Source organism: Lycium barbarum, chromosome 5, assembly GCF_019175385.1.
Source record: "Lycium barbarum isolate Lr01 chromosome 5, ASM1917538v2, whole genome shotgun sequence".
NCBI lineage: Eukaryota > Viridiplantae > Streptophyta > Magnoliopsida > Solanales > Solanaceae > Lycium > Lycium barbarum.
The window spans coordinates 126,922,586-126,932,891 of record NC_083341.1 but is presented as its reverse complement, the minus strand read 5'-3'; the positions used below and the strand labels follow the sequence as shown (position 1 = coordinate 126,932,891).

Below are 10,306 nucleotides of genomic sequence, written 5' to 3'. Positions count from 1 at the left end.
ACCTTTATAAGTCTTATTCTAAAAAGGCATTTAAAGTTTCTTTATACAAATTATTATATATTTTCTGTAAATATTATTTCAACTAATATCATTTTCTTTTAAAAAACTCCAGCAATATCTTAAAGTCATTTTCTAAATTTTAAATTTTATATTTAATCTTAATTAATTAACCTAAGTTGGTCGGATAACCGTAAGTTAACGGATTCTGAAGGATGCCTAACCCCTTCCCTTTAGGATAATATAGAGCTCTTACCTAGAATTACACTGGTTAAGCAGACTATTAATTGAGGTTTAGTTTTACCTTTCCCTTAGTTAATATTTAGGTGTCCTAATTCACCGTTAAATTAATTAGGTGGCGACTCCTTAAAACAAAATAAACAGGAATCACCAATACGTCATACTCTTAAATCTACCCGGTTAAAATAGGGTGTGACATAGATGATATTGTTGGAGAATGCATGTAAACTTCAGGTTTGAAGTTGGGTTGGATATTGTCTTAGGTTGGGCCTTGTTGTTTAATTTGGGGGCTAGCCACCCCGTTGTGTTGATTTACTTATCTTGTTCTAGTTACTTATTGGCTCATTGCCACGTGGAGACATTAGGTAATCATGACTAGTGATATATCATGACTATGATATTGCGGTACTTTACTTGATCGGTATTGAGAGATTGTGATTTCATTGTGGCTTATTGTGTAGCCTTATTATTGATATTACTTATGTGCCCTGAGTGGTACTGTTTGGGATTAAATTAGTTATTGATGTTACATTGCATCGTATTCATACTCATTTTCATGATTCATTGATATTGCATGGTTGTGGTACTGATGATGGTAAGTGACAGAGTGTCGCCTCCGAGGTTTCTACTCGAGAGTGTAAAAGAAAGTAAGAGTCCGTGATCTGAGGTCATTAACCTAAGTGGACTGAGTGTACGTTTCCCGAGGTTTCTTGCGGGGAACAAATGAGTGTATAATGCCCGATGTTTCTTGCCGGGATCGAGAGAGTGCTCGTGATCCTAGGTCACTTTCCGGAGCGAGTGGTACATGGACTTCGCGGGCCCCCCATGGGTTGTGCTGCCGAGTTTTGATGTTCCATCGTCGGAGTACATATGTACGGTGCATATGCATTGCATTCATCATATATACATTATTACATTACATTGTACCTTTTGATTTCTGGTGATATGTTGTGATACTATTGTGATGTACTGGTTCAGAATGATTATACTGAGGCTTGGCATAATTGGGCTTAGATGCTATAACATAGGTGATGACTTGTTGTGATACCATTGTGATGTCCTGGTTCGGATTGATTATACTGAGACTTGGCACCGTTGGGTTTAGAAGCTATAACATAGGTGATGACTTATACTATGGATGTGGATTCGTGTTGACTTGTACTGTTGGTTTTATGTATTTATCCTGCTTTGTTATCTTTATATACGTTAGCTAGTCTTAGTCAGCCTATGATACCTACCAGTACTTGTTGTTTGTACTGACCTGCACTTGCTGCATTCTTTTATAAATGCAGAGTACCAGGTGGGATCGACTTTTACTCATCGTGGTTGATATTCGAGATTGTTGATTCGAGTCTTTCAGGTGAGCATGAGGACGTTCGCTGCCCGTAGACTCTTCCTTTATTTATGTCTTGATTTTCATTCTAAGACATGATTTTGAGACTATTGATGTGTTATTATTTTGACTTGTAGTATTTAGTTAGATGCTCTTGTACGACCAGACCAGATACTGGGGTGGATTTATTTTATTTCCGCAATTTTATATCCTATTGTGAGACTTACATTATTCTATCTTATTCCGCTTTATTTATATTTTTCTATAATTATTAGGATAGAGGTTCGCTTACCGAGGTAGAAAAGGTAGGTGCCCGCACAACTTAGTGAAAATGGGTCATGACACCTCGACCTCTCAGTCTTTATGCACATATAATACCTAAAATCTCACGACTCTTAAAATGAACTAACTCCCCCAACAGAATATCTTGTCTCCTTCATTATTTAAGCTTGTGGAAGTACGTTTGCCATCTCCGTCTAATGTGCGTCTTTTACCAACATATTGACATTCTCGTCCTTGATGCCATTCACGTGGTCCAGATCGCGGGCCATTCTCTCTCGCCTTGGCGAGCCTATAAAGCTTCCTATCCCCTACTTTGCGCTCGAGCTCTTCATACAAGTGCTCAAAAGCGATCGTTTTACCCATCGTGACTGTTAGCTTCGCTTCCTTCTTTGTCGTCTTATATCTCTTCCTATTCTTCCCTTTATCCTCGTTGTCTAAGCTCTCCATTAACGCCGCATAGGAAGCCTTCTTGGCTTCCACTTTTTCTTGGACCTCTTCGTTTCACCACCAATCCCCTCTAAGCCCACCCGGGTTATCCCTCACGACGCCTAACACTTTTATAGCTGCTTCCCTGATGCAATCAGCTGTCCTAATCCAAATATTATATGAATCCCCATGCTCTACTCCACCAAGCCCCTATAACCATTAACTTCTCCCCAATCTCTTGGGCTTTGACTTTAGTCAGACCTGCCCATCTAATCCTCGGTAGACCATATACAACCCTTTTTTTCTTCCTTTTCATATCTAAATACATAACACAAGCTTATGTTGGGTTGTAGGATTCTAGCAGGATAACCTTGCAGTCCTTGCATAAATCTCTATCACACTTCCTAAGCAGCATGTAATTTGTCTGGGTCCTAGCCATCACACTACCATAGGTCATCAAGTGCTCCTCCCTCTTCTGGAAGCACGTGTTAGCTATGACCAATTCAAAAGCTTTCGCGAGGTCAGCGGAACTCTTCCTTCATTTGTATCTTCAAAGCTGAAACTACCATACACATCATCATATCATCTTGAAGTGATCCCTATGTGACCATTAAAATCGCCTCCCACAAATAGTTTTTCACTAAGTGGGATATCTCTCACAACCTCGTCCAACTCCTCCCAAAGGCGTCTTTTGACATCCTTGTCCAAACGCGCCTACGAAGCATAAGCACTAATTATGTTAAAAGTTAGCCCTCGCAAAACTAACTTAGCAAAACTAACTTAATGGTCATCATCCTATCATTTATCTTCCTGAACTCGACCACTTGCTGCCTGAGTTCTCTGTCTAAACAAGCTTTAATCCAACATTAATAATCCCGTAATTCATTTTTGATTGAGAAGCATATATAACTATGGAACACTAAACATGCAAGAATTAAATGGTACGGAGTTGAGGTAGACATACATGCACAAGACAATAAAAGCTGGAACTGGACCCTCCAGAAAAACCTCATTCAAAGTCATTTCAAAGTCTCCTCTCCCCCCCCCCCCTCCCCCTCCCCTTCTTCTCTGGTGGTGGTCGCTAGTGTACGCCAGTAGGTAACCCAACAACTTCCCTTTATATCTGCTTCTCAATTCACATTTCCTTACGCGAATGCCTAACAACACTTCATCATCATTTCCATCGGACTCAAAGTCGGATCGGGTTTTGAAATGGATCCTCAACCTTCCATAATGAACCACGCCGCGCCGTTTAATTTGGCTGAGATCTGGCAGTTTCCTATCAATGCCGGTGGAGACGCCACGGCGTATACTTTGCCGCCACCGTCAACGGCGGCGGCGCATAATGTGAGTGATATTCCGAAGAATACAAATTACAGTGGCGGTGGTTCAGTTAGGAAGCGACACGTGGATGATGAATTTGCTAATAAAGGAGTTTCCACTAGCGGCAATGGCTTGGTATTCTAATCTATTAGTACTATCCAAATTAACCTCTATTTTCTACTATTTAGCTCTAGTAACTGCCTAATGTTAAGTAAATTCTATTGTAGCCTGGTATTCTATCAAGTTGACTTATTTTTCTACTATATTTAGCTGTAGAAACAACTGCGATGTAAGTTAATTCTACTATACTGTTAGTTGATACAGTCAGACCTCTGTTTTTTTCGGAACCGGCTTTTTATGTTACATTTTACCTCTTTATAACAAATTTTTACCTATAACACCAATTATCTTTATAAGAGTACACTCTTTGTAAAATTAACTCTCTATAACAACTATTTTCTTATTAAGTAATGATGTTTATAGAAATAGAATCTCTAAGATCACCAATAATAGGTCTAGAGATTTTGATCAAATATTTTGATACTTTATTTCTGGCAAAGAATATTATATGAATATATTAAAAGATTTTCCTTATTTATACAAAGCGGGAATAAGCTTAAGATTTGGCATTTAAGTTCCTAATTCCATAGCAGCATTAAATATTTTTGTTATTTTTTATAACACTAAAAAATGGAAAATTAGATTTTATGCATCTTTTTTGCCTACAATAGCCAAATATTTTTTAACTGTCAAATTCCCTATAGCAGTCAAAAAATCTCGGAACCAACGATGTTGTTATAGAGAGGTTTGACTGAATAAAGAAAAACTGGGGATAACTTGAGAAGAGCGAGTAGAGTACATTGCTTATTTGATCCTTAGGGTTACTTCATTGTTTCCATCATTAATAATCATAGTGAAGATATTGGCTGTTGATTTGTTCTCACTATTCTATCTGAATCATGTTTATTAAGTACTTTCGAGGTGATTAGACATTTAATTATTCTCCAGCTTAGGAGAAGTGGAATCTTGGTTTAAAATACAAATTATTTGCCAGTATTGGGAAGAAATGGGCTCAAACAAAATGGTGTGTGTGGAGGATCCATATTGTGAATCCTAACTAGTGTGGGATTGAAAATTAGTTGGTTGATTGGAGGTGAAATCAAATTTCTTATATTGAACATGCATTGTGAGAAAGTGATTATTTTTTTCTGTCTTGTTAATTTTTGACTTAAATCTATTAATATTAATTTGGTGATTTGAGCAGACTGATTCTGATAGTAAGCGGCTGAAAGCTAGAAGATCGAATGAGAATTGCCAATCTAGAGGTGATGGGGAAGGGAGTTCAGGAAAATCTACAGAACAACCTGCAAAGCTTGCTGAACCACCAAAAGATTATATTCATGTGCGAGCAAGGAGGGGTCAAGCTACTGATAGTCACAGTCTAGCAGAAAGAGTAATTTTGACTAATTTATTTTCTTCTAATTCGGTGTCAAATGTTAGACTTTTTGCTGTAACAGGTTTGACATGATATAAAATGATGGTTATATATGACAAATATGGTCTTTTGCTGATTGGACTATTTGTTGTGCAGGCTAGGAGAGAAAAGATAAGTGAGAGGATGAAAGTCCTCCAAGATATAGTCCCTGGTTGTAATAAGGTGCGCTACTGCACCTTCCGCTTTCTTTTCACTGTTTAAAATCAGAAGTGCTTGGTTTTCATCTGCTGTTTTTCTGTTTTGTAATGATACTTGATTAAATACTTTCTGATACTAAGACTTTTGGAGCGTCCCCACCTTTAAGCGAGATGACATATTTTTAGGTTCACTAGCAAAGCCTGCTCCCATAGTAAACTTCAGACAAAGCCTCACAAATGTTTCTTTCAGATTTTGTGGACATACTAATTCGGTGAAGGTTAGACTCCAAATCTCCAACAGATAATGTTGCAACAAGGACACTTATTCTTGGAATGAAGATTTAGCTTTAGCATTTTAGCGATGAATTACTTGTCAAACAAAGCCCTTATCCCATAGTATTTTATTTTATTTTGACAAGTAAAGTCAATCCATGTTATTTAGGTCGAACTTGTATTTTGTTTTATCATTTATAAGTAAAGCCCTTGTCCCATGTTATTTAGGTGGAACCTTTATTTATTGCCCGTTCTGATTGACATATTCAATATATGAACCTGTCTTATCCAAAAATTATCAATTTTCTTAATTTCTTGAAACTTGATCTTGTTTGAACTGGTTGCTTTTTAACAAAAGCACGTGGATTTCTTTGTATATTCCATGCCCAAGCTCTTACTACATATCAGACGTGCTCCTCTCATTTATTATGATAACAACTGAAGTGTAAGAATATATAAACTGAGACAACTAGATAGAACTAAGAAGATACAACTAGAATTAGAAAGGAGGGGGACTAAATTTAGAAGAAAGAAATGATTAATAGCAAATAATGAAAGCAGCTAAGCATTCAAGTACAAACTTGTAATCCATGGGAGAAGGGAACTGAAACTCATACATGGATTCTTACTAGGGAAGAATTCAAGAGGGTCCAATGAAGAGGTTATGGACAATTCCATAAACTCTCAAAGAGTATCTTCACATTATCAAAAAATATGAACCAAAACCCTAAAGACAACTATTTATACTAAGGGTTACATAAGACGTAGATAATTACCTAAATGTCCTTAGGCCACATCCTAGTTAAAATAAGCTAAATCAGCTATTTGATACTTTGTGCTCCTTGACTCAAAGCTCTTGATTGCTACATCCATGGCCTTGATGACGAGTCTAGCGTTTTTGGGCGTTATCATATTACTGTCCAAATAATCCATAACTAGACCAACAAACGTTCCTTCTCATAAAAAAAATTAGACCAATGGTGTTCCTTTGGTTACGGATATCTAATCTAGTGAACCTAGAACTGTCTCAAAGCTACTGGCTTTCGCCACATTAATGGAGATGGGATGGTGGAGGTCGAACTTCTTTCTTCATGATATTTAACATAAATGGCTACCCGTGAAATATAAACAAATAAATAAATAAACATCTGAAGTTGAATTAATGTTTTTGGTTGAAATGAGATGGATGGAAAAAACTCAGAATAAACATCTGAAGCTGAATTAATGTTTTTGGTTGAAATGAGATGGATGGAAAAAACTCAGTTTGATTGTTTGTCCGGTTACAGGTTATTGGCAAAGCTCTCGTCCTTGATGAGATAATAAATTATGTTCAATCATTACAGCACCAGGTTGAGGTATGCTCGCCACCCTCTCCGCCACACAGGATAACAAAAAGAATGTATTAGCATCTATCCTGTTAGCTGTTGGTGTGTTCTAATTGTGAGAATTCTGTGGTGATACATGTTCTTGATTCTGCAGTTTCTATCGATGAAGCTTGAAGCAGTTAATTCAAGAACGCCAAGCATAGAAGGATTTCCAGCTAAAGATGTAAGTGCTGTATGAACTACTCATTCCAATGGGTTCATTTCTGTACTTGTGCACATCAATGACCAATTAGTAGTGACCACCTTGGCCATATGTATCATTTCTTAAACTGCTCTATACCTTTGTTTTTTAAGCAACGCCGACTCAGTGCAATCTGACCTACCTTCTAGCTTACTGGATTGTGGGTGATTCTGTGCCCTAATTTGACATCTGTCCTTTTTCAGCTAATGAGTCGATAAATGTGCCCCTGGCAACCTTGATTATACTATTTAACTGGCCACCTTCTTTTTCTTGGGGGATGGGGAAAATAAATGCCTTGTGTCTGCATTCAGCAATCTGTCCTTGTTTCATGTTTCGTCATTAGCTCCTTGAAGTAATACTTGCTGGTTAAACATCATTCATATGTACCATATATTTCTGAGACTACTGAGCCAGAAGATATGTTCAGGACTACTTAGAATTTTATGGCCAAACAACAGTACTTACTCTGATTCAAAAACTCGTGACCATAAGCATTTCCGATAAAATGACTGGTGGAATACTCGTTTCTTTGAATTTGGTCCTTTTTCCTGGATGTCTTTTATTTGTATCTCGCTTTAAACACTTTATGCACGTGGGACTGCCAATTTTTGTGGATCAGAGGGAGTTAGGGAACAGTGCGTTGGGTTTTAGGTTTTGATAAATTAGTAAACTGTAACGAAAAAACCAAGGTAATAGTTGTAAAGACAAGGGGAGGAGATACATTATTAGGTCTGAAAATGGAAAATATTCTATGGTCTTAAAGAGTGGGATAACAAAAAGATTTGTACTGGGAGAAGTGTTTTCCTCAATTTTTAATCCTACATGAAACTGATGACAAGATATTTTAATTTTTCTAGTTCGGACAGCAGACATTTGATACAAATGCGATGGCAAATGCAATGACGTTTGGTTCACAAGCTACAAGGGAGTATGCCAGGGGAACATCACCAAATTGGTTGCATATGCAGCTTGGTGGAGGATTTGAAAGAACACCATAAGTTAATAAGATCATTAGGAGTCTAATGCCTCTGATGATCGGCAGACATGGCTAGTCAAGGTTTCTTAGAGAGCTTATATCCGGTATCTTTATCAGGCACAGAGTTGTTGAATGTCTAGTACAGCTGATGGACAGACAACCACATCTTCCACTTCGTTCGTTGGTAAAGCATCTATCTTTTTATACTTGTAGCAGGCACCACATTCTCTTTCGTGAATACTAAGCACAGCTGTTAAAAATGACAAGTATTCTTGTGAAAAGGCCTATTTGATATGTATAGAATTGGGTGTGTCAAGATTCTGAAGTTGTCTTTCTATACTAGCTTAATAAAGTGTTCTGTTCCGTCCTAAAGGCTAAACCCCGCTAATGTGTTTTGCTCTCTTCCTGTGAAACTATCACAAAACTAGAAAATATAGACATTTTGCAACCCGCAGATTATTATTATTATTATTTTTACCACCACCACATATTTATATACTTAAAGATTTTTTAGGATCTAAGGTAGCGAAGACACCCCAATGGAAAAATCCAAACTTTAATTTCTATTAGCAGAATAATAAAAATAAAAAGACAACAAACAAACAAATCAACGGGGAGAAAACTCTCTTTGGAAGTATACACGCATATAATTTCCACTCTCGTTTAAGGTAACTCAAAATTGTTGAGTCTCACCAGAGATAGTAGATAGCATCAAGTCTTGTAAATGGGGGGAATCAACGTGTTTGTGTTTCGATTGCTCTCAGCGATTTGTTTTGGTTTCCTACTCGGTGGTCAGTAATCGCTTTGGGATCCGACTAATATGGATTTGTGCCGGAAAATTATACTTCGATAATAAAGCACTCACTTTGATGTCCGACTAATATGGATTTGTGCTGTAAAGTTTTATTTCGGTAATAAAGCGCTTCCTATCAAATGCGATTTCATTCTCAGGATTGAACCAGTTTGGTAGTAAAACGCTTCGTATCAAATGCGACTCCATTCTTAGGATTCAATGAGTTTAGACATTACACTTTATACCAAATCAAACGTTGTTGGATCTTCAATTTACTAGCAATACCGTTTAAAGATATGGTAAACTCAGAAAAAAAAATGTCGGTAGATAATAAAGAGAGATGACAAAACGAGAAAGGATGCATCATATTCTCATCAATTTACGCATTTTGTTCTGGACAATTCCTAACTCGAAAATTTGCTATTTCCACCGTATTTAACTCAGTTGTTATCTATTCTTCAATCCTTAACTGGTCTTTTCTGTCACATCCCACTCTTTTATCTCATTAAAATTATCTCTTACTCCATATTTTGCTTAACAAAAAATCTCTGTTCGATTACTTTCAGTGTATATATACTTAACTGAAAATATTCAAGAAGTCATTCTATAATAAACTATTTTTAAAAGTATCTTTTTCACTATAAAATAAGATTTTTTTTCTAATAATATTACAATAAGCTACTGAATTGCGTAAAAATGTGGCAAAATTTCTAGTTTTCTGTGAGGCAACCTTGAAAAATGGAAAAGGGTGCGATGTTTGAGACTAGCTACTCAATGTGAAAAAAACATCTTACATGGGCGTTTTTTGACCAAATTACACTTGCACCAATTTCTTAACAACAAAATGGAGCATGATTCAACCCTCAAAGTTTGGTGAAAAAGCACCCATCAAAGTTTATAAGATTAGGACCTTTTTGTAATTGGTTGCTTATTACTAAATTGACACCCAAAAGATTACAATAACCATAAACCAACACGACGTACACGATTGAAAGAGCCAATAACCGCCACGTACCTGAAAATTTCAACGGTTTTGCAGTTACAATGCGCCAGTGCGCACATTAGCACTAAGCATGCGTATCGTATCGTACCAAGTCCTTGCTGCTATATAGATAGAAATAAAATAGGACAAAATAGGAAAATCATTGCGAAATACAATATCACCCAAACGCCCTCTATAGCGCGTATAAACCTAACATATTATTTTCATATTATTTAGGCTTTAATGCATATTCAGGCCCCTAAATTTTTATTTTTTTTTTTCATTTTGACACTTCAACTGAGTGTTGTTTCTATTGAACTCTGAACTTGGCCTCAATTGTGTCTATCAAACACAATCCAACTTATACAGTAACATACATGGTGAGTTTCATTTTCTTTAGCCTTGCGCGTGAATGTCAGTCGCATCTTACGTAGAAAATTCAACCAATTAAAACACCGTACCCATTTTATACACATCAGATAG

The 10,306-nt window shown here is 36.8% G+C and overlaps 1 protein-coding gene across 1 annotated transcript; it reads left to right on the top strand.

Annotated features, from left to right (window-relative positions):
* Positions 1 to 3,105: 3,105 nt before the first annotated feature.
* On the top strand, positions 3,106 to 8,420 carry LOC132641465 (transcription factor BHLH089-like). The gene is made up of 6 exons (XM_060358468.1): positions 3,106 to 3,736; positions 4,866 to 5,054; positions 5,193 to 5,258; positions 6,793 to 6,861; positions 6,986 to 7,054; positions 7,930 to 8,420. The coding sequence occupies exons 1-6, from the start codon at positions 3,491 to 3,493 to the stop codon at positions 8,068 to 8,070; spliced, it is 780 nt and encodes a 259-aa protein (XP_060214451.1). The 5' UTR covers positions 3,106 to 3,490; the 3' UTR covers positions 8,071 to 8,420.
* The last annotated feature ends 1,886 nt before the right edge of the window (positions 8,421 to 10,306 follow it).

Excerpts from the sequence above, each read along its gene's own strand:
- LOC132641465 (XM_060358468.1), top strand. The coding sequence starts at position 3,491 with ATGGATCCTCAACCTTCCATAATGAACCACGCCGCGCCGTTTAATTTG. Across the intron at positions 3,737-4,865 it reads CCACTAGCGGCAATGGCTTG|ACTGATTCTGATAGTAAGCG; the intron begins GTATTCTAATCT and ends TGATTTGAGCAG. Across the intron at positions 6,862-6,985 it reads CATTACAGCACCAGGTTGAG|TTTCTATCGATGAAGCTTGA; the intron begins GTATGCTCGCCA and ends TTGATTCTGCAG.